Source organism: Gavia stellata, chromosome 3, assembly GCF_030936135.1.
Source record: "Gavia stellata isolate bGavSte3 chromosome 3, bGavSte3.hap2, whole genome shotgun sequence".
In the NCBI taxonomy this organism is placed as follows: Eukaryota; Metazoa; Chordata; class Aves; order Gaviiformes; family Gaviidae; genus Gavia; species Gavia stellata.
The window spans coordinates 44,578,218-44,601,537 of NC_082596.1; the positions used below are offsets into that span (position 1 = coordinate 44,578,218).

General features: G+C 38.2%; 1 protein-coding gene across 1 annotated transcript in view; it reads left to right on the top strand.

The window, feature by feature from the left end:
* The window catches only part of ALKAL1 (ALK and LTK ligand 1), a 35,429-nt gene extending 12,654 nt beyond the window's left edge, over window positions 1-22,775 (top strand). The window contains exons 2-4 of the mRNA XM_059836011.1: window positions 16,665-16,718; window positions 20,337-20,417; window positions 22,711-22,775. Coding sequence (XP_059691994.1) covers window positions 16,665-16,718; window positions 20,337-20,417; window positions 22,711-22,775 — 200 coding nt within the window. The remainder of the gene's footprint in view (window positions 1-16,664; window positions 16,719-20,336; window positions 20,418-22,710) is intronic.
* The last annotated feature ends 545 nt before the right edge of the window (window positions 22,776-23,320 follow it).

A 23,320-nucleotide genomic window follows, 5' to 3' on the forward strand; every position in this document is an offset into this window, starting at 1 on the left:
TCAGAATATGTTAATCTAGATCTATATCCATTCCAGTTCTAACAGAGTTTTCTAGAGTAATCACTAATAGTAATAGCAGAAAAGTAATCCTATACACTATATTTGGCTTATTTCTTGATCCCACAGCATTTTCTGATGGAAACAGGGATTTACAGAGAGGAAAAAGAAGAAATCCATGCTTCTTAATGTTCTTTTGCCAAACAAATATAAAGGTCTCTACAGGCAAGGATTAACTAATACAAATATGCTTTCTGAGCAGCTGTTGAAGAATTACTAATAAACATCATTATAGCTGAGTTCAAGATATTCAACCTTGTAAATATATCCTGTTATAATTTCATTACAGTTGGCTGAAGCCCTAGGAGTAGCCAATGTTTCAACCTCTTTGTTCAAATCTTAATGAATTATTTGAAAGTGGCTGATTAGAAAGCATTGAATCAGAAGGGGCCACTGCATTCTGAATGTTACTCTCTTTGATGTTGTTTACCTCCCAAGTTAACTTATTTCCTTGGCCAAAAATCTTGGTACGCGAAGCTGTGAGCCTACTTTGCTGGGCCATTATACGCCAGTGCATGTCTGGAAGTCAAATGTGGTAGGTAGCTATTTAGTGAACATTGGAAGTGTTCATTGAAGCTCATACCTTAGAATAGGATTCTGCCCAGAAGTGGGGCATAACTGTATTGTAGCTAAAGGTGATACAACGAACCAAGTGGGATGCCCCAGTAGAAGTTTAGTTTCTCCTTAGACTAGACACTTTCCATACTTACTCCCCTACTTTTTTTCTATTTGGTAGATCTGTTTGCCTCCTGCTTCCAGTTTCTTCTGAACTCAATGCCTCTCCAGCTGTCCAAGGCAGAGTCTACACTGTAATGTGAAAATATCGATTTGTGACACTCAGGCCACTGCACGCTGCTGGTTAAGAGCTTGGGCCTACACTATGTATCAGTGTATACTTGAGCTTTCTCTTCTGGAGGGCTCCAGATTTTAGGTAATAAAACATGAGCACAGGCATAACCTTTAGGATGTGAGTGCATCTCATTTTGAGGCTGGAGTCAAATCCTTGACTAACTCCTTGACAATGTAAACATATTCAAAGAGGTGGATGAAGTTTGAATAATTGGTGCTGTCTTCACAGTGGCTTAGCGTTGTTCCACTGCTTCCCACAGCATAGTTACAGGGCAGTCCCTCTGTGAGATTTCACATTTCCCAGCCGACCAGTTTCACACTGGGACATTGCCTAAAGTAAACTCAAATAAAAGTAGCGATAAACTACATCCTGATTTTTTCATCTCTGTATTAAACTAGTCTCATTTAAAGATCTTTTCATTTTGTACCAAACCTAAAATAATGTAAAAGAGGAGCAGCCATTAACCATAAGGTTCCCCCCCAGGCAATGGTTGACAAACACTCTAATCAAACTGCATCGTTTTTTTTCAGTTGAACCTGTCTTTATGGTACCACTTAGCACATCCTCTGCTCTCTTGGGGTGGAGAGGGGGGTTTAGAAAGTTGGCTTGCTTGGATTGAGGGTATTTCCTTTAAGGATGACCTTGCAGTATGATTACATTCTTAAGCATAGCCTGCAGAGATAGGAATGACCTATAGTTTAAGGGCTCAGAGCTTTTGAGATGACTCATTAGTAACGCGCCTTGGACAGATCCTCAACTGTATGTCTTCTGAAGTACTGCAGAAGGAGCATCATAGCAGATTATGTTTTCACTTTAGTTACAACAGCCTCTGGATTATTTAAAATTAACCGGATAGCTTTAATTTGAAGAGGCAAGTATGCAGGCTAAGAATATTTGAAGCATGGTAATGAGGGCTGTAGCCAGGCCTCTTACTCTTTCACATAAGAAGATGATGAAGGTTCACAGGGTGCAAAGGAGGAGGTAATAACATGAAAGCTGGTTTTGTCAGACAGGTAAAGACTTATTCATGCTGGGAGAATCTCCAGCTGGGAAAATCCATGGTTGTTATAGCCTTTGTGCCACCAGAATAGAAAAAAGGGTTGGCTCAGAGAAGAGAATCTGGCTCAAAGAACTTAAAATAAATATCAGATGTCAGAGCTGTGACTTAATTGTTTAGCTAAGTAGATCATGTGAATTACACATAGATTGAGGACCTGTTTTTGCTTCTATTGAAATCAAGGAGAACAGAATCAGGCCATACTCTCGTTCCAGTGTCTTTCAGCCCTCAAAACTGTGTTATTTGAGAGTGTGACAGCTCCTAGAATCATTTCTTGTACCAGTCGGGAATCCAGAGAGCTGCTAATACACAACTGCTTTGTGTTTTATTTCTGTAGACATAAGCTAAGACTCTAAACAGAATGCGTTTCCTTAGTAGCTGTTGGTTTTTATTTCAAGATTTGACATTCAAACAATGGCTTTTGTGACTCTAACCATGGAAACTGGAACTCCAGGTTCAGATATTGATTTCTGACAGTAACTAATTTCAAAAAGATACATCGAGACGTACATGTATTTTCCTCCCTTTAATGCAGTCTCAGATTACAGCTCTGACAGTCTCAGAATTAGACCTATGCCCCAAGTCAAAGACATTAGCTTATAAATATCCCCTTGAGAAACTGTAGTTCTGAAAGCCTTATAACTTTATAGCAAAAATTTGGTTTTTTCTTCCTTAATGGACATATAAGAGATGTTTGTTACCTTTATGAATAAAAGGAAATAAAACATTCTTTTCTCTTATTGTTACACTATTGCATGTTTCCTTTAGCTTTTTTAAATTATCTATTAAATAAAAAATCCCCCATGTTTAATCATGAAGGATTTGCAGGAGTGAGGAAACTATCAGAAGAAAGACAGTGGCAGCTGAAAACTTGAAACGATTGCTTAGTTATAACCCAATTTAAACTACCTGGAGTTGACTGTCTTACATTCAGGAAGAAGGAAAACATTTTGGGAGAAGGCTTCACATGTGCAATTGAAAGTACATTTTCATTACCTGGCTAAGAGCCTTCACATAGTTCTACTGACAGGGTGAAATATTGGTAGACAGGTGACAGAAAGAAAAATGTTTGAAAAGATCTACAGCCAATTTGCAGACTGACATGTATTTCTACAAATTCTGGCTGGATGATGAATGACTGTTGGTACAGCATGTAACTGATGACATTGTAAATGAGTGGAGCATAGAGAAATTACTTAGTATCATGTTTCTGAACATACTCAGAAGACACTGTGGATAATATTCTGATTTAGGTACGGCAGTTTTTAGGTGCTGGTTTCTGCATTCACACCGCAGAGGGCATCAGAGGGTGGCAAGCATTTCTGTTCCCTGGCCAGCCGGGGTTCAGCCTCTCCAAGCTCATGATGATGTTAATACCATTACTGCAGTCTTTTAACCAGCATCAAGGTGTGATTTCTTTTTCTGAGAAATGAAAGTATAGCGTCTGAGCACTTAGCGAGCAACTACTTTCCCTTCACAAATGGTGAGTTAAGCAAAGAAAAATAAAAGTTTGAGATATTAATATTACCAGTGTTGAAAAACCTGAATAGTTCACAGCAGGCAAAACTACCCTCCCCATCCCCTGTCCACCTATCCTGACACTCCAGACATGATTAAATGCTTCTTCTGTAGCTCGAATGAGTTAGCTCCCTCCAGCCTCAGGTTATGTCCTTCCCACAGTTCAGTGCCCAGGCTTGGAGGAGTCAACTCTAGGGATAATCTGTTGCCCTTAAGAGTGTTGAACTGGAGGCTGGCAACCCCTTTCAGGGTGTAAATAGTCATTGCTTTGCTAAGGTAAGAAGGCCTCCCTGGAACTACTGTTCGTGCTGTTAGTTGTCTTCATAGCAACGATCGCTGCTAACTATTCCTGTCACTCTGTTCCCACTCGCAGCTCAGCGGAGACCAGCCAAGGCACGGAGGACAAGTGGAGTGTAAGGGAGGGGAGAAGGCAACGTGCAATGGCTGGGCAAGAGTAGGACATGGGCAGGGAAGAGTGGCTGGCTGGGTTCTTCCCGTGGATGTGAACAGGTCTTTATCACTCTCCCATGAGTGCAAGTCAACCTTTTCTGCTACTAAGACTACTGGAGGGACTTAGTTAAAAGTTGTTTTCCTCCATAGCTTCTGAAGAATTGACCTAGGTATGGGTGAAGGTAGGAATGATAAGTAGGTGTCCTTCTCCTGTGCCTTGTATCCTGTGTAGGTACTCCAAGTGATACAAGATGAACACCAAATGCTTCCATGCCTGTTTCTCCTATTTTTGTTCTCTTACTTCAGGATGTGTTTTCCAGGCTCCTCTCTTGTACTGTCACAGATGTTTTCACTTTTGTACGATACGGTAACGTGGATCACAGGGAGTGGGAAACAGACGACATGAGCAGTTGTGGTGTCTCAAAGATCGTCCTGTAAGTTCAAGTCAGAAATTGGGAAAGAAAGTCAGAAAATAAAGGAAAGAACTTCCATATCCTTCCCAAGTAGCAGCATAATAAAATGAAAAAGAGAAAACTCAAGTAAGATTATTATGTATTTGCTTTGTTTGCTCTTACTGTTTTGATCTTGTGAAAGTTTCTGTTCAAGGACTGATTTCACTTGAAACATAAAAAAACCTAGAGACAAAAGTTTGTCTCAGAGGACTTTGTGTCACTTCACCTCCCTTCACTTGCATGAAAGAAGGCAGGTCTTCCACAGATTGTGCTTGGGAGGGACTGTGTTGGCAAGAGTGCCATGATACTAGCTGTGATAGTACAGGAGCTTTGACCTGGGCACTCTGCTTTCATTATGTCCTGTGAGATCCATTAGAGAGGTACAAGGATTACGTGACTAAAGGTCTTGCTTTCTTAAAAAAGAGGACAAACTTCACTTTCATTCACTTTCTACCACAGATGAATGGAGAGAAAATGGCAGCAGTGAAGAAAATTTAGAATACAAATGAGCACAAATTTAGAATACAAATGAGCACATAATGCTTTCTGAGGCAGCATCGCAATTGTGGTTCTGGTGTTTTGGAAGAGAAACTTGAAAAAAGCGGACTGTTTTAAAAGTTATCTGTCTCATGATGTACACCAAAGTTTAATTACTTTTCATAAAACCAGCAGCGTTTTACGATCTGAAACATGCAAAAAGGAGCTAGTTAATGGGCATTCTTTTAATAAAAAAACCCTGAATCAGTAGGATGTTACTTATGGATTTAGCCTGTGCTAGAAATGTGGCAAGGAGATTGAGACATTTCATTTCTAATTCTATGTACTCTTTTGCAATGTAGTAATAAATAAATTGAATTAATTCAGAAATGAACTCCATTTAATGATTTGCAGTAAACAAAGAGTGAGGGAGTTAGCAATAAAACACTTTCTTCTCAGAAAATTTATTTCTTCTCGGGGTAAAAGAGCATGTTTTGCATAGCTCATCATCATATATTTACAAGCTTGTATAGTCTTTAGGTAAGACTTAGCATTTAATCAAAAGGACTCCATGGGGGCAGGAGTAGCAGGGATTCCAGGAGAAAGTCCTCCCTCTTAGGTGCTCATAGGCCATGACCCAGTGGGGATAATAACACATAGAATATAACTGGGATGATAGTTATTTGTTGAATTGAAGCTAGTATTTCACTCTTAGAATCATATAGCTGGAACCTATTGGATTTATTAAATCCATACATCTGCTATTTCAGGCAACACATCCGAGAATCTTGTTCACAACCTTTTCGAAGAACTGGAATGTGCCTAGCTAATGTAAGACTTGTCTTGCCTGTTTATCAGTTAGCAGAGATAAATAAATATCCCTTTCTTCTTGAAGAAAGGTCCAAGTCACATTAGACTTGCTTGTTTGTGTTACTATTTATATTACATTATAGTATGTACAGAATCTTCCATACTATTTATAACAGAGTGTTGCTAAAGCTTACTGCTCCATCGCTCAAACAAAGGCTATACATCCATCTGAAATCAAATGTCTAAAGTTAATCATCTGTTTTCTTGGTAGCCACCTGAAGGTCTCTGTAATAATAATACAGCTGAAAAATATTTGGGTCCAGAAACCTTTCCATAATTCATTTGCAATTACATTAATGTGGTGTTGATGAGTGAGGGGGACTATGCAGCCATCAGTGAGAGTGAAATTTTACCCTGATCACTATAAAAAGGCAGCACTTCAAACTATTTCAAGACTATTTTTTTAAATCCTAAAAAAATAATAAATATTCCATTCCAAACGAAGGGTGAAGAACTAGAAATTTGAAATACTTCAAATCTACTACAAACTGTAGTGCAAAGATGTCAATCCATCAAAGAAATGTTGTGAGGACATATAAGCATATAGTTCTACAGACAAAAACAAGGCATGCTGAATTAGGAAAGCATTATGTCTTTGCTCTTTATGTGTTTTTTAATGTGTTCATTTTCTCACTTTACTATGGTTTGTAGAAGGTGTCCTTATCTGTTTTTATCGTCAGTTTTAGGAATCCCTTCGTACAACACTTTGTGCATTTTTTAAAATGTTCAGTGTTTTCAATAATGCAATTTTGGTAGAACCAAATAGATTACAGTTGCTGTCCTGTGAATGCCCTGTGAATATTAATTCCCTTGGACTTAAGGGAGCAACTGATGAGGATGAAGTTTACAAAGGCGAGTAAGAGAGAGGTGACATAGGTGAGTAGAGACTCTGGGATAAGAATGAGTTGTTGGTACTACATGTGATTGGCAGAGGGAAGAGAGGAAAAAAAATGGAAATTGTGACTAAATGCCAGACTGAGATTTTAGAAGCTGGTGCTTCCTTTTAAGCCCATCTTTAACACATTTAAGAATTATACTGACTTTTTTAATGATGTAGTGCGCTTGCCAGTGGTGACTGACATGGTAAACTTTATGAGCTGTAATGAAAGCAGACCCTGTTAGGCTTTCTCTTTGGGGTCATACCATTGTAATTCTAAACTGACTGATGTTGATGTCACAGCCTGCTTTATTGCTCAAGTTCCTGATGAATGTTACAGAATGAAGACTTTTAATTTTATATATGTAACACCAGATACTGTATTCATAACTAAAGTTGGGCGAATTTGAGGATATATCAATTACTCAGCATTTAAAAGGAGTAGTATTTGCCATGCTCACATCAGAAAAATATTACTGGAATGAATACCAGGGAAAGTAAATGTTCAGTCACTAGTTTAAGTATCCTTAGAAGCACCATTTCAAACCTGGACAAGTAAATAAGCATAGAAGCATTTATTTGACATGGGAGCAGAACGAGCATTTTAGGACTTGACTAATGAGGTACAATCATATATCACAATGTGCATTCCAAATATTCTCTATAAATTAAGCTGAAATACTAAACAAAGATTTTATGGACAGCAAATGAATCCAAAGAGGTTAGAATACTGTTTATGTCTACTCTTTGAGAAGCAGACAATAAATTGACCAAGTCATTAATTATGAAATCTTAATTGCACTCTATTTGTAACCGTTAAGCTCTAGAGTACACTTTGTGTTGTGAGAACGGAAAGGGCTCCCGTTAGATGGACTAAATGGGAAGCCTAGTAAACTCCACTCTCAGAGTAGAAAGGCATGCATGAGTACATTCTGCATATTCTACATTCAGTAGATGGCAGTGGTATGCAGTTGTAGATTAATTCAGGATTTTCTCTTGAGCAGACGCTCTCATCACTGTGAATCCAAGCAATGTTAATTTGGGGGGTTATTTGAGGCTTTTTTTCCCCACAAAATACAAAGATACCGGATAATTTTTCACCTGCTAGAGCGGACAGTGATAGAAAATGCAAAAAATTCTGCTAATTTATTGTAATCTTCATTACACAGCACTTGGAAGAATCTGGCAAGTTTTGAATATCAAACAGCGGTATTACATACAGAAAGGAATGCAACTGTCTGGAGCATTGACTCATTTTCCATCTATGCCCTGTGCAACTTAGTATGTACACGTCAAAGTCTCAAAATAAAAGTATTCAGTAAGTGGGAACTGTGTGTGTTACTTAACAGGGTTAGTAACACAGTGACGTCTCGGAATACTGTGCACAGAAGTAGATATTTTCCCTTGTCTGAAGGAATGAATTGCAGACCTATTGGGGGAAAGCGGGGTGTGTGTCTGTGTGTAAGCAAACAAATTGCTAGGACAATTAGAAATTATTATAAAGCTTTTAATTATGGAAAACTGGAAGAAAAATAACAAAACAAAAGCAGAAATACAGTTTATGTGGTAGAAATCACAGATGAGGAGGTTAAGAGAATTAAATTACATCATTTAAGTAGATATTTTCTCATATGGTAGTTATTTCTAACACAAATAATAGAAAAAGTTTAATGATTTATGATTGTTAATGATGGAAGGAGTTGCTCTCTGTTGCACAAAGCAATGTTTTTTCTTGCCTCTCTATGGGAAACTGCAATAGAAAATGCATTAAATATATCAGTCTGGGAACTGAGTTGTAACACAATCGCAAATTTGTCCTAAGGATTTTGAGCACTCTTGGGCAGACCCCAGAATCAATTGGTGGTCCCTGAGTAGGGAATACAAATGTCACACATTTTCAACAAAGAACTGCATACTCTGTTTCTCTGCTGTATCAGATACCACACGAGGATCCAGAGGAACTTTTCAATCTATATTAATATAACTATTGTTTGCAGAACAAAAAGTAATACCATTCTGGCAGCAATGGAATAGCAGCATTAAAAAATAGCATTTCCAGCACAGCCAAAGCTACTGGAATTCCTCAGTTTTGCAGGTAAGAACTTTGTCCAGCCATGGGCCCAGAAGTAAGAGTTTTGTGCAATCTGGTCACAGCCAAAGTATAATAATGAAAGTAGGAAATTGAGACCTTTTAATTGGTATGAGTACTGAAGAAAGAAGGTTATGTTAATTGATTCAACTCTGCTTAACCTCATCTGCTGCTGAGGGCTGTTCTCCTGAGCACTGTGAAACCACGGTGTTGCAAATGCCCTAGCCAGGGAGTGGGATTGACTCTCTGACAGCTGCCCACAGTGGTGACCACATATTTCTGTCTATATGTAGCAGGAATACTTGGATCAGATCTCTAGGTGCATGCTTCATGCCCCATTTATTCACAGGGTATTTTACCATGTGATTCCCATGTATGAGGCTATAGTCAAACACCTATGGTTTACTCAACACCACACCATACTCTTATCAAAATGAACGTTAACATTTTTTTCGCCCCTAGGATGCCTTATCTTTGCACTGTTTTCTATTTTAATTGTTGATTTTGAACAAAACTTGTTTGCTTGGGTTTTTTTTAACTGAGGCAGTGCATCTTTTCCTAACATTTGTAGGAATTATTACATATTACATATGTAAATCAGGTCATACAGAGGAAGGATGGTTTGGGTCATTAAGTTTTCTGAATATCTTTTGTGTTGGTTTTTTTTAAAGCACTGCTTTTGTAAAGATTTCATGTATCTTTAAGACAATCATGCTGAGGATACTTTCATCCTGGCATTGCACTGTCATTCCATTCACTCATCTTTCTAGTATATCGCTTTACTTGGGTATTTTTCTATTGTTCTGGTCTAGTTTCATCTCAGTTGCTTAAACTCTTCTGACACCTTATCACTTTCTTTATGAATTTACATTTGAAAGATTTTACTATCACTTTTATCACCATACATTTTATTTTTGCGTGAACTAAATCCATCTTGACATTGGTGACTGTATGCAAACCTACTACTACTAGTGTTTCACCTTGTGGAATTGTCACAGTAGACAAGGGTTGCCGTCTTTAGGCACTCTGGAGAGTTTCTAGTAAAGAAAAGCTCCACCCAAATAAATGGACTTGTCTATATAAGTACTCAAGACAGTTTTGCTGACAGTGTTTACAATATTTGTAGAAAAATGATATTTCAACCACTACAAGATTTATTCCTATACTATGAACAAATATAGCCTTTGTTTAAGTTAAAGCTTTGGAGAGTCTTGTCCTTCAAAATGTCACTTTTATTTAAAACTTTATTAACACATACTGTGTTGTAAGCAGTTTCATGACATGAAATCATCTTTTTTTAAAAAGTATTAAAAATCACATGCAAGCCTTCATCTGGGTTTATAATAGAAGAGTCAGCTGCATCTTAGTGCTGACGGTTTTCTTCTGCCATTTTATGGATAGAAAGAAGAAAATACACAACAAGACGTGTTTTATAAATGCCTTAGTTATAAAATAACTTTAAACAAAATATGTGGGAATTAAGATTTTCATAAGATTGTATGTGTGATGGTTGTGCAAAATTTAGATAAATCTATATTAGACTAGGAAAAATTTATTGTAAGTGTGGTAATGCAAGACCTGCTGAAATGTATTGCTTTGTATTAAAATTAATTTGGCTTGAAAAGGATTATAAAATAAGAGAAAATATGACTAGGAAAGAAGAATGAAAAGCAAAGAAAGAAGAGTAATTCTAAAGCATTGCTTTTTCTGAAGAACAGATAATTACATTAACTCAAAATGGCTTTACCAGAGTGAATAAAAAACAAACCAGATCATATAACCATTGTAAGATATAGTAAGATATATTATCATTGCTATCGACTATATCTTGGACTAAGCATTATATTTTAAACAAATTTCTGCGAGATTATAATCATTTGAATTACCTAACTCTTTTAAGTAACTTCTTGAAGTGCAGAACAACATTAACCCAAGAAACACCTGTTATTCTACAATGTGACATGTTATTTCAAGGAATGTTGTGCAACATTACAGTGGATATTCTGAATTAACAGTGGATATTCTGGAAAATGAATAATTATTAAATCCGGCTAAAAATGCTAAGCTTTAAATATTGTAGTTGAAGTGTGTTGTGGAGAGCAGTTTAGCATCTGCATGTAAATCTGACAAATATCATTTAGGTGGCAGACAAAGGTATGGTGATAACTGATGTAATTTCTGTTTTTATGTTCTGTTGGATGTGCTTATGTTTTCCTGAAACATTTACCTGCTGTGGAGAAGTTTTCCACAAATGCTTTACAAGTTGATTTTTTTTCTTCCTTTTTTTTTTTTTAAGTAATTGAGAAGAAATCACTTTGGATTTTGTTGAGGTTTTTTTAAGAAGCCTAGATATTCTTACAATAAGAGATTCTTGATGAAGATTTTTTTTTTCTTACATAGAAAGATTAAGGGATTTGGCCAACGAAGCAGAGCCTGAGCTCTGCTAGTTCACATTTTCTGTGCTTGCCTACTGTACAGCCTGCAGTGAGATGTTGTAGATCCCCCTGGTGTAGGCCCAGACTACGCCAAGAGCAGGAGTAATTTTTGCTGGCTGATTTACACTGCTTCTCTGAATAAGCTAAAAATAAGCAAAGGCTGCTTGTTGGGAGCATAAACAAATTAAGATCTTGATTTTTGCCACCAAGGTGATGTCACCTGAGGATGTGGTGTTTTCATGCCCCAAGCCAACAAACCGTTGTGTGGATTTGGCTTATTTCAGTGCCGCGAGCACAGGTCTTGTTATTTATACTCCAGCAGGACATGAATTTTCCAGGCACAATTATGGTGACATCATTCTGGAGACAGTGCAAACACAGGGTAAAAATCAGCACCTGCTGTCACAGCTTTGCAGTCTGAACAGACAAAACACAGGGAAACTGAAGGCAAAAACACAGGGAAACTGAAGGCACAGAAAGGTGAAAATCCTCATCCAAGATGAAGCAACTATGTCTTATATTGCAGGTTGAGCACATGCCTGAGCCCAGGGCTGTGGCTTATTTAGTCTTCTACTTCTCTGTAATCATGTCCATATGAGTGAAAAATTAAACGTTCATGTCAGCTACCAGGTGCTGAATAACAACTGAAAAGTGCGCAAAATACTTTTCCAGGGAATTTTCTTAGCAACAGTGGTTTAAATCAACTTTGGAAAGTTTACAACAAAATGTAAGACTGGGGAGCCGGAGCAGCTGTTGCTCACTGCTTCTTAGCTTAGACCTTGCTAGCTATCCCCATCATTCCATTTATCCCAGCATGGGATAAAACTCGGGCAGATCCAGTCACCTTTTACCTGAAGCCACGAGACCTTCTGTGAAGTGTCACAACTTGAGAAAATTGATAGTATGGATGGTTTAGAACAAATTTGCAATATAAACTTAGCCATTCTTTCCGTGAAGCAGAGCTGGAAAACCCTCTAAATATGTCTTGTCCATAGATTTTTTCCATAAATATTCCAGTATTTTAGACAGAAGATCCAGTAGCAAATCTGTCCTAGCACCATTTAATAGTTGTTTATGGCCATTGCTGTCTGTGGAAGGGGTGTAGGATGAGCAGCATTTTGCCCCAGATGAATTATTATCTAAGGACACACATAGAGGACCTAATGTAAATAAGAAAGAAATCCTTGAATTAAGATTATTTATGATTATAAACTGAGATTATACCCAGGATGAACCCAGGGTCAATAGCACAAGTGCCTTTTAACTCAGATGTACTCTGTCTGCTGAGCAGTGCAGATTTTGTAAGCCTGGGCACAAGAATGCCACAGTCCGAATATTCTCCCAGCTGATTAAAACCAATCAGTTACTATACCCCATGGAATATGTACTGGCTGTATTTTACCAGTTTGTGTAACATGGTCTTGAGGCAAGAATGGATTGAATAAACTCACTTCACTCATTATTTCCTGTTCACGTGGGTTTCACACTTAAAACATTTTATTCTTTCATTTTCGTGTTTCTTTTGGGTTTTTTTCCCAGTGTGACTTTCAAGTGTTTGGATTTTAGTAATGGTTTGCCAGTCTATCTTATTACATTACATGTTGCTGTGCTTCCTTTGTGAAATTAGTATGTCAAAGGAATTTAACTTGCATTGTGAGGATGTGAGCGTACATTGTGAGAATGGATATTAAGCTCTCTGTCTTAATAGGTGATAGATACCACATGAAATATGACTGGAGCAACTAAGAGCTTGTTAGAAGCCAGGAAAAGCTAGCATAGAGTTTTTGTCACGATGATTTTTCACTGCCTTATAAAAGCATCCTGTATGGACTTGGGATTCTGCTTCTGGCTGCAGTGTGATCTGGTTGGGAGTCAGTGATACATATTCTATTCCAAAAAGTTGTTCATTAGTTTGATTGAAATATTAAGTCCTTTGAGACCTTAGCTTCACAGTTGTGTACATATGGGAAGGCTTGGCTATGCTGCTGGAAGACAGAAGAAAATTACTGTGCTTGTGTTGGGCAATTCATAGTTCAGGCAGAGTTGCCCCTGCCATTAGAACCAGCAGACAGAAGTGTTCCAGTAACCTGTGCTGCCCGTGATTTTTATACAAATGAGCTTAGGTTGTCTTTGTGGATGGTTAGGGGCTCACTGGTTGTGTTTTACCAAGCAAATGCACTGTACTGTCAAGAAAACGAACACTTGAAGAAAGCTGAGATGTGGGCATATGTTGAAAAGCTGATTGCTGCCCGGAGGGATGGCAGCCGCAGCAGGGGAGGAGAAAGCACGCACTCAATATCATTCAGCCACTTTCCAACACACGACTGACCTAGTTTTCCCTATTGGTGTGAACCTTGGGCTGATGTAGGTTACTCGTGTGAAGTAGACCCTGCAGCGTTCCTTCTCAGGCTTACTGACACAGCTACAGCTGCAATTTTATGCTTGCAATGCCTAGCTCCTTGCCTGAGCATCAAATCCTTTATCCCGTTTTACTTTCTGTGCATTTAGGGGTGGGGTTTTGGCTGTACACTGTATTGCAGACTTTTCTTTAAGAATTTTATGGGGCAAAAGGCAGTTTCTGTTCCCATAGCAAATACTAGAGACTTTGAAAGGACCTGGGTCTAAATGTTCTTTGTCAGAGCAAGAATGGCCTGTTCCTAGCCCAACGTTCACCAGGCGTTGGTTATTTGTCAGTACTGGTCCAATTGAGGCATCCCATTCAAAACTCACCCAGCTTGTTTCACTCTCTTGGCTTTTCATACGCTTCATTCTGTGTAATTTTAAACTACCTGACATTTCATGTCAGTAAAATTCAAAGTTTAATGTCGAAGGGGTGATATTTCATTTGCAAAAAGGAAACAAATTAAGTTTATGTCAGTTAAAACAGATTTTCAAGGAATCTTAAGTAAATTAGGTCCCCTAATCTTGCTGAGTTGCAGTGAGACTTGGGCATTTTAGCTTAAAATCCCAGCCTAAAAATACACTCATGTGACCTTTGAGAAACTGCCTAAAGCCAGTGGTAAGAAATTATTTTGGGAGATAACCAACATCTTCCTATAGTATGAAAGGAAACTTGCTCTCTTCTGAGCTAAATGTTAATTCACACTGGGAATTGAAAAAAAAAGTATCACAAAATCACAGAATCACTAAGGTTGGAAAAGACCTATAAGATCATCAAGGCCAACCATCAACTAACACCACCCACTAAACCATATCCCACAATGCCTCGTCCACACGTTCCTTGAACACCTCCAGTGAGGGTGACTCCACCACCTCCCTGGGCAGCCCATTCTAATGCTTAACCACTCTCTCAGTAAAGAAAGTTTTCCTAATATCCAGCCTAAACCTCCCCTGGCACAACTTGAGGCCATTTGCTTTCGTTCTATTGCTTGTCACTTGGGAGAAGAGACCAACACCCACCTCTCTGCAACCCCCTTTCAGGTAGTTGTAGAGAGCGATAAGGTCTCCCCTCAGCCTCCTCTTCTGCAGGCTGAACAACCCCAGTTCCCTCAGCTGCTCTTCATAAGACTTGTGCTCCAGACCCCTCACCAGCTTCGTTGCCCTTCTCTGGACACGCTCCAGCACCTCAATGTCCTTCTTGTAGTGAGAGGCCCAAAACTGAACACAGTATTCGAGGTGCGGCCTCACCAGTGCCAAGTACAGGGGCACGATCACCTCCCTGGTCCTGCTGGCCACACTGTTTCTGATACAGGCCAGGATGCCGTTGGCCTTCTTGGCCACCTGGGCACACTGCTGGCTCATATTCAGCCGGGTGTCGATCAACACCCCCAGGTCCTTTTCTGCGGGGGAGCTTTCCAGCCACTCGTCCCCAAGCCTGTAGCGTTGCCTGGGGTTGTTGTGACCCAAGTGCAGGACCCGGCACTTGGCCTTGTTGAACCTCATAAAATTGGCCTTGGCCCATTGATCCAGCCTGTCCAGATCCCTCTGCAGAGCCTTCCTACCCTCGAGCAGATCAACACTCCCTCCCAACTTGGTGTTGTCTGCAAACTTGCTGAGGGTGCACTCAATCCCCTCATCCAGATCATCGATAAATATATTAAACAAGACCGGCCCCAAAAATGAGCCCTGGGAGACTCCGCTTGTGAGCAGCCGCCAACTGTATTTAACTCCATTCACCACAACTCTCTGGGCTCGGCCATCCAGCCAGTTTTTTGCCCAGTGAAGAGTGCACCTGTCTAAGCCACGAGTCGCCAGCTTCTCCAGGAGAATACTGTGGGAGACAGTGTCGAAGGCTTTACTGAAGTCCAGGTGGACAACATCCACAGCCTTTCCCTCACCCACTAGGTGGGTCACCTGGTCATAGAAGGAGATCAGGTTGGTCAAGCAGGACCTGCCCTTCATGAACCCGTGCTGGCTGGGCCTGATCCCTTGGTTGTCCTGCATGTGCCCTGTGAGCACCCTCAAGATGAACATCTCCATAATCTCCCCTGGCACCAAGGTCAGGCTGACAGGCCTGTAGTTCCCCCAGATCTTCCTTCTGGCCCTTCTTGTAGATGGGCATCACTTGGGCAAGCTTCCAGTCGTCTGGGACCTCCCCTGTGTAGGAGAATAAAAAGACTTAAAATTACATAAGTTGTAAGGAAATATTTTTAGTGAATAAGTATGTTTAGCTGCAGGTCCTAATGCTGATAATTAATCATGTTCCTTGTATTGGTGCTAAGAAAGGTATTTCTTTTGAATTTAACATAACATGCAGCTGTTATATACAGTTACTCTCTGCAGTAATAACTGCAGTTACCCAAGAATTTTTAATACAGTTTTTCAGTGGAAAATTTATGAGACTGAGGGGAAATGTACTAGTTCTGAGAATGTTTACTTGCATCAGAAGTTTCTGCTGTAAGCCAGAGGCAGCATCCCATTGCAAAAAAAAGTAGTGAGTATAGTTTTTGTGTTAGCTCTAGTTTCTATTCTGCCTGATTCCTGTGGCTGTTCTAAGACTTCTATTTTCTCTTGTACTTTTTGGAAAAACCACCATATATGGAAAGGGATTATTTTAAAATTCACGGCAGTTTTCAGAGGAGAGGAGTACTATTTTTTGACTAATAGTGCAATGAAAATATGCATGGCCCATATCTATCTAAGATGTTCCGTAGGAGACCATTCTCTTCAGGTACTTGTTATTTCAAAACCCAAAATATGGGGTTTCTATTTATCTAGGTATTTTACATAATTTGTTCAGGTACTCAAATACTTGTCATAACATGATAATGTATTTTTATAATTTACAGTCTTTTTAAAATTATAGCCCAACTCAGACCTAAGCTGTGCGGAAATGATTGTCAGAAAATCTGATAGTTTATGTTGTGGGATGCCCATTTGGTATTCATCTGTGAATTACCTGAAACATTTCACAATGTTGTTTACACAGACACACACACAAAACTATGAATATAAATTTCATAGCTAATTTGGGAAGTCTCTTTACAGCAGACATCTTGGCATATTATGCTTTCAGAGCTTTTATTGTAATTCCAATACTACATTGATACATCGTTTTTCTTCTCTCCTCAGAAATTTTTCCAAGAGATTCCAGTCTAAAAGACAAGTTCATAAAACATTTTACAGGTAAGGCAGCTGCTTGCTCTTAATTTTCCTACATATGCATATTCTAAGTAGCCACAAGAGTCACACCATTAGCTTTTTTGGGGTTCTGCACCAAGTTTAACATTTATGAAGTTAAATATGCATATTTCAGGACTATAAATTTTTAAAGAACTGTAATTACGTTGAGGTTTGAGTTTCTCTTTGAATGATCTAGCCTAAAATAACTTTCAAAGCATGGTAAGTTAAAACATTATTTAAAACTTTTTGTTTCATTTTTATCATCCTATTGTTGCTTGCCATATTTATTTTCAAGTTCACTAGTTTTAAAACTTCTCATTGGACTGCATGTGTCTTTCAGAAACAGACCTATGTGGCCATGTAAGTTTTCACTATATCAGGGAAACACTTTTTGTCTTCTGTCTCATGATGTATACATGTGGATGCTTATTTTAACAAGGGAAGCAAATAGAACAAGGAAGGATTAAATCAGTGTAAATGAAACAGAAAAATAATTTGCTATTTCCAATATGAAAGTTTATTATCATTACAGTCAAGCACTTACTTGAAAACTGAGGTGGAATTGTATAATGCACTTACCTTTGGGACTCTGTTTTGTAACTACTGGGAAGAATATTGTACCCTCTGAATATATGCAAAAAGAGTTGCCAATAGCAAGATGCTTGCACTGAATCTTTACTCTCCAGTTCCAAATGTTCTGTAATTCAGAAAAGTGAAGGTCTCAGAGTATGACACTGCAAATCTGTTGGTGATTGGGATTAGTGAAGCTAAAAACTAGAGAAATAGTTGGCGGTTGGAGCTTGAAAAAGAGAATTGGAAATAATTATACATTTCCTTTTTGCTGGAAATTTCAGACAGTCCTTGGTAAGAAAGGGAGGAATTTGTTGTCTCTTTTGCATGGGGGGAGATGTCCTCAAACCTTTAGGATAAGCACAACTTTAAGGATCTTTCTGCCAACTGCTAACTGCAGCCTAACAGCATCTACAGAAAATGTGCCACACCCAGCTGGCCCTTCACTTACAGTAAACAGAGTGATTAGGAACCTTACCATTTTCAGTCCATATGAGAAAGAAATGAAAAGAATGTATAGATTCCGACTATGCTATCCTGTGTAGCACAGGAATACTGAAAAGTCCTCTCCTGGGGAGGACAGACAAGAAAGATTAGCTTATATTAATACTTAATCCATTTCCTTTTAATTTTTACCTTTGGAAACTGCTCAGCTACGATAAAAAGCTCAACACAAGAATCTGGGGAAGCTAAATAATGAATACAGAACAAGTTTCATTACTCAAAAACAACAGTGAAAAACAACCATGAGTTTTACGGGAGGTATTTTGAGAACACTAAATCATAGAAAAGAAAAAGAGCAAAAAATACTTGAAGGTCTGTTTCTGGAGCCATTCATTAAATTAATAGTACTTTTCTGCATGAGTAGTTGCCATCAAAATTGATGAAGTTACTTGACTAACATTAGCTGGAATGAATAAGGAAAGCAGGTTCATTCCAAAATTCTTAACGTTTATTTCTTTGTTGGCTCAGAATTTCTGCCTACATCTTTTTTCCTTTTTTTTTTTTTAAATTATGCTCTTAAGATCTTCAGTGATGGATTTTTCTGCCTGTTTTTTTTTTCTTTTTCACAGCTCTGTTAGATCCTATAATCCGTAGGCGTTTTCTTAAAATACAGCCTAACTTTGTTTTTCTTTACTCTTTTCAAATCATAATCCTTTTTCTATCAACCTTAGTTAAGTAAACTGTTCAGTTATAGTCTTTACTAGTTCAAGAGTCAGAACATCCTAAACTAATGAAGTTGTGAAGAAGAGGAGAGAAGGGGAAATCAACATCATCCTTACAGTCCATTATCTTTACAGTTTCAGCATTAAGAAAATTATTGAATGCTTCTAGTATGCCAAGAATAGTAGACACATTTTAAAGCCAAATAAGAACCATATGTAACAGTCCTTGACTATAGGAAAAATCATAAATAATCTTGTGAGTCATAAAGCTATCTATCAATTCAGCTTGAAAAACCAGCTGACACAGAGTGCTCTGTAAGGCACAAATAAAATTAACAGCCTATTTTGATGGCAGGGAAGAGAGCTAGAAAACCATATATTATCTGAAGGGACACGGAATTTATTTAGTGACAAAAGCTGATGTTACCTCCATATATCTTGGATAATTTCAAATTACATACTTTCTCTTGAGCCTAATTACTCACTTCAGATAAAAAATGGCAACAATCTTCCAGTTCCAAGTTGCAAAGGCTGCTTTGTCAGTTTGTTGAAAAGCTTATTTGTGGCTAAAAAATCTCATGAAATCCACATGCTACTGCTAAATATATCTAATGATCAAGTGTGTTCACTGTCATAGAGAGGAATCTTCTCTCAAACTTGTGGTAGTTTGGCTCCACTATCCAGAAAGAATTGGCTTTCTATGTTTTACCAGACTGATAAACCATCTTACAAGTTGTGAAGTTATTTTTGCCCAGAAATGCTTACTATCTTCCTCTGACAGGAAAGTTAGTCAACACAGCATGCTTCATATGCATGCTTTTGTAGCACTGCTTGAAACAAGCTATTCTTATTCCTTTTTGCACTGACTTTAGAGGATGTAAGTTAAATTTACTCTTGTTCAGTTAGTGTCAATTTCTGTCAATTTTTTCTGCCCAAATCACAGGAAACTCATCCCCAGCTGTCAGTGGTAGTATTGCTAAGCAGGTTACATGATGCAACTTGGATGCCATCAGTAATACCTTCCTGGAGCCATCATCGGTTATGGAAGGGCTCTTCAGCAACTTGTTACCTTTGAACCATGTCTTGGAGACCAGTAGCTATATATTCTTATCAAATATTAATGCAGGCAGATGGCACTGTATATCCAGAGAAGGGAGCACAGGCAGGAAGAACAAAGACACAATGCACTACACCCTGGGCACAAAAGGATTTGTCTCACCCAAACGTTGAAACACATGCTGCCCTGTGCACATCTGCATCCTTTCTTGCTAGGACTATTTTAACAGGGGGTTAGGTTGCTAGATGTTATTCAGCCGTCATGTTTTTTTCCTCAACAACCACATTGTATATCAAGAACTTCATAAACCATCTATGTGCAAATTAGAAGCATTAGTACATGAAACTACTTCATCTTTCCAGGCCTTAGAAACTCATATTTGCTTAAAATGTTGCTTTTATTTCTCTTTAGAAATAATATCCACATTCCACCTATGTTATTCCTTCTACATTAGACTACCGACAACTACTGAGCAAGCTAAAATCTGTTGTAGTTGCACCGTTCTATTTTTCACCATATAAGAAATTTTACTGTTAATTTTGAATTACTGAAATTTCAAGGCTAAGCCAGTCCATCATTTCCAAGGACTATTTTTCTGTTATTCAGACAATGAGCATAACAGCATAGCAATAGTATTTCTTTCTGTTATTTCAGTAGCATTGTTATACTTGTGTTGCATCATAATTGTTTAAGGTGTAGTAAAAGACTAAATGTAATATTAGCCAAAAAAAATTGAACCTAATTCTATGTGTTGACATCATTCATTGAAGCTGCAAATGACAAGTGACACCGAAAGCTTGTGGTTAACTCCTGCTTACTGTCAAACAGGGCCAGTCACATTTTCATCAGAGTGTAGCAAGCACTTTCATCGACTGTATCACAACACAAGGGACTGCTCAACGCCAGCCTGTAAGTAGTAATTAAAGTACCTTATAATGCTAGCTGTGATACCTGTTTAAAAAGTAACCTACTTTTCCTACTGCATGTTTGATGTACTGGTCCTTTTGTAACTGTTGTTCTTTACTTTAGCACTATACTACAAAATATACCTAAGGTTTTCTAATATACAAAGATTGTCTATTAATGCACTTGTACTCAGCTGCATGTAACGGAGTTCCTTCAAAGTGAGACTAACATGAATGAAATTAAAACTACACTCTGAAAAAACAGTTGGGCATGCCTATGCAGAGGACAGATATGAAGCCATAGTTTCCTTCCAGCTCCCTTTAGCTCTACTTATTAACTGGTGCAATAAGATAAAATCTGAACCATTCTCTATCTTCTCTTAACGCTAAATAGTATGGTTATATCTTGGGTTTTTAGTATATTTCAGTTTGTGATGATAATTTTCTATTATATGTCCCTTGTTAAAGAACAGAAAATCAATTCATCATCTGTTACTGATACTTGCAGTTCTTAGCGTACAATATTCCAGTATGAGATCCACAGAAGTTTTGCTTTAACACAGCCTGAATGTAATTTTGTCAGAGAGACTGAAAAATAAAATTGTCCCAAGATGTTATTAAATGGATAAAAAACCCAAACCAACCAAAGAAAAAAACACAAGCAAAATGGAAATCCCTTAAAAAGAAGTTACTTCAGCATTCTCTAGTGCAATGGAGAATTCAAATAAAGTGGGTGGAAAAAAAGCAATACCATTTAATTAGAAAAGGTGAATCTCATTAGTGATGTGTAAGCACAAACTATGGACCAGGGTGCTTTGGAAATTTTTCAGGATTTAACATGAAAAAATAATGACAGTTCTTGTCTGCATCACTTAGAAAGATGGTAAGCACTTTTTGTGAGCAGCTGAGATGCTCTCTCACCAAAGCTCAGCACCTCAGAGGATCTGGCTTTTGAAAGGGGATGGAGCAGCACTCGTCTCCATCCGCACTTACACTTATCAGAAGCTGGAATGTAGAAATCCATGGCTGATCCTCAAAAGATACACGTATAGCTTTGCGAGTAGATGTATGAGTAGGCTACACATATATCTATTATATGCTGCATAACAAAAATACCATGCGTGTTGCATATCACATACCTTGATACATGGATCCGGAGTATATGAATATTATTTGGACTCCCCTGTATTGCCTGAGTGCTTCACTTTATTTATGAAGAAACACAGTCATAATTTTTCTCTTCTAATTAAATAGCTTTTCTTAAAGTTAAAAACAAGATTATGCTTAGGACTGTGTGAAGAACTGATTTTTAAGTTCAACTATCAAAACAAAATGTAAAATAAAAAATGCAATAAAAAGCAAAGCAGGTGGTTTTTTTCTCCTTTACATCAACCAAACCCAAAGCAGACAATGAGTTTAATTCAACCTGAAATGTTCTGTTGATGTAAAAAGGAGAGCTAAATCCTCAGAACGGTTGCCACCTTATCCAGCACTCAGGGTTTAGAATAGCTATCAAGGCTGGTCATAGCCAGGATCTTCTCCTACCTCTTTAGAGGGTTTGATACTTTCTTTCAGGGACACCTCAGCCACCATAGGATGTCTGAGGATGAGTTACTTCCTCTCATGCTGACATGGCTATATTCTGTACAAACATTCCATGAAGAACTGAACCCAGGTTAGGATTCAGTCTTTTGCTGTTTGGCACAATTTCTACCAAGTTTTGTTAAAACACTTATTAAACAAGAGAAGAAAATCGGATTTAAGTATTTCTGGTTACCAAATAGTTAGATATTTCCATCAGAAAGGACGGCAGTGGCTCAGGAACCACTTGAACCAAGTGGTCATTTGAACCAAGGACACCAGAGAGAGACATAGCAAGTGGGACACTGATATCTCTAGTCATATGATTAGGAGATGTGCTTAGACACAGAAAATATGGATTGCAACCTCAAAGTACCTCACAGTCTGCTGATTAGAATAGGTTCCCAGTTAATGAGTTAAATTCTTTCAAGTAAAGTTTGGAGTTGAACCTGGTCTTCTACATCTTAGGAGGAAATTACCTGGTAGAAAATTAATTGCTACCATCACTCACATTTCCTCTAGAGCCCTGACTAGGATAAGGTACAATCTAATTTTGCATCTTGCACACAAAATTTCATGAATTTCCATCAGAGAATGGTTTCACTGTGTAGAGTGTCTGAAATTCTAGTACAAATTCTACATTTAATTTTATGAAGTTTTTTGAGGGTATCTGGCAACTGACATTCATTATTGCTGTGGGTAATTTTGTTTTATAGATTACAAAAGGTGTGCAAGGTTGCTAACAAGATTAGCAATGAGCCCTTTGTGTACACAGTCCTAGGATATTTGCTGTGTAAGTATCATTTTTCCCACTCATTTTCTTATTTGTTGAATGGTCTAGTGATTTACTTCACGCCTGTACCTTGTTATCAGATGTGCATACTGAAATGTGATATTAACAGAGTGCATCAACATGCAGCTCTGGCATTGCTGTAAGGACTGACTGGTTCCTCATGGAAATATACAGAAGCTCAGATACCTCTGATAAGCCCCACAGTAATTTCCTACCAGTCACATAGTCCATAATTATGCACTGGGTGACCTCTTACTGTTCAAAATTTTAAGGAGGAGTCTGGTTGGTGAAAGAAGAATGCATGAGGACTTCATCCACACATTTATTTCAGGCCTTTCAGAAGAGGGGGCTTTGTTGGTAAACCATGGAAGAAGTAGAATGTCTTGGTCTCAGGTCTGCCAATCCAACCTTCATAGATATCCTGTCACTTTTTTCATCTTTGGGACCACTTTTCTTTCCCAGATTGTCTCCTGAGAATTTCTCTAAAGTTAATACCACTTCATGGTGATGGAAGTAAACATATAGATGTGACA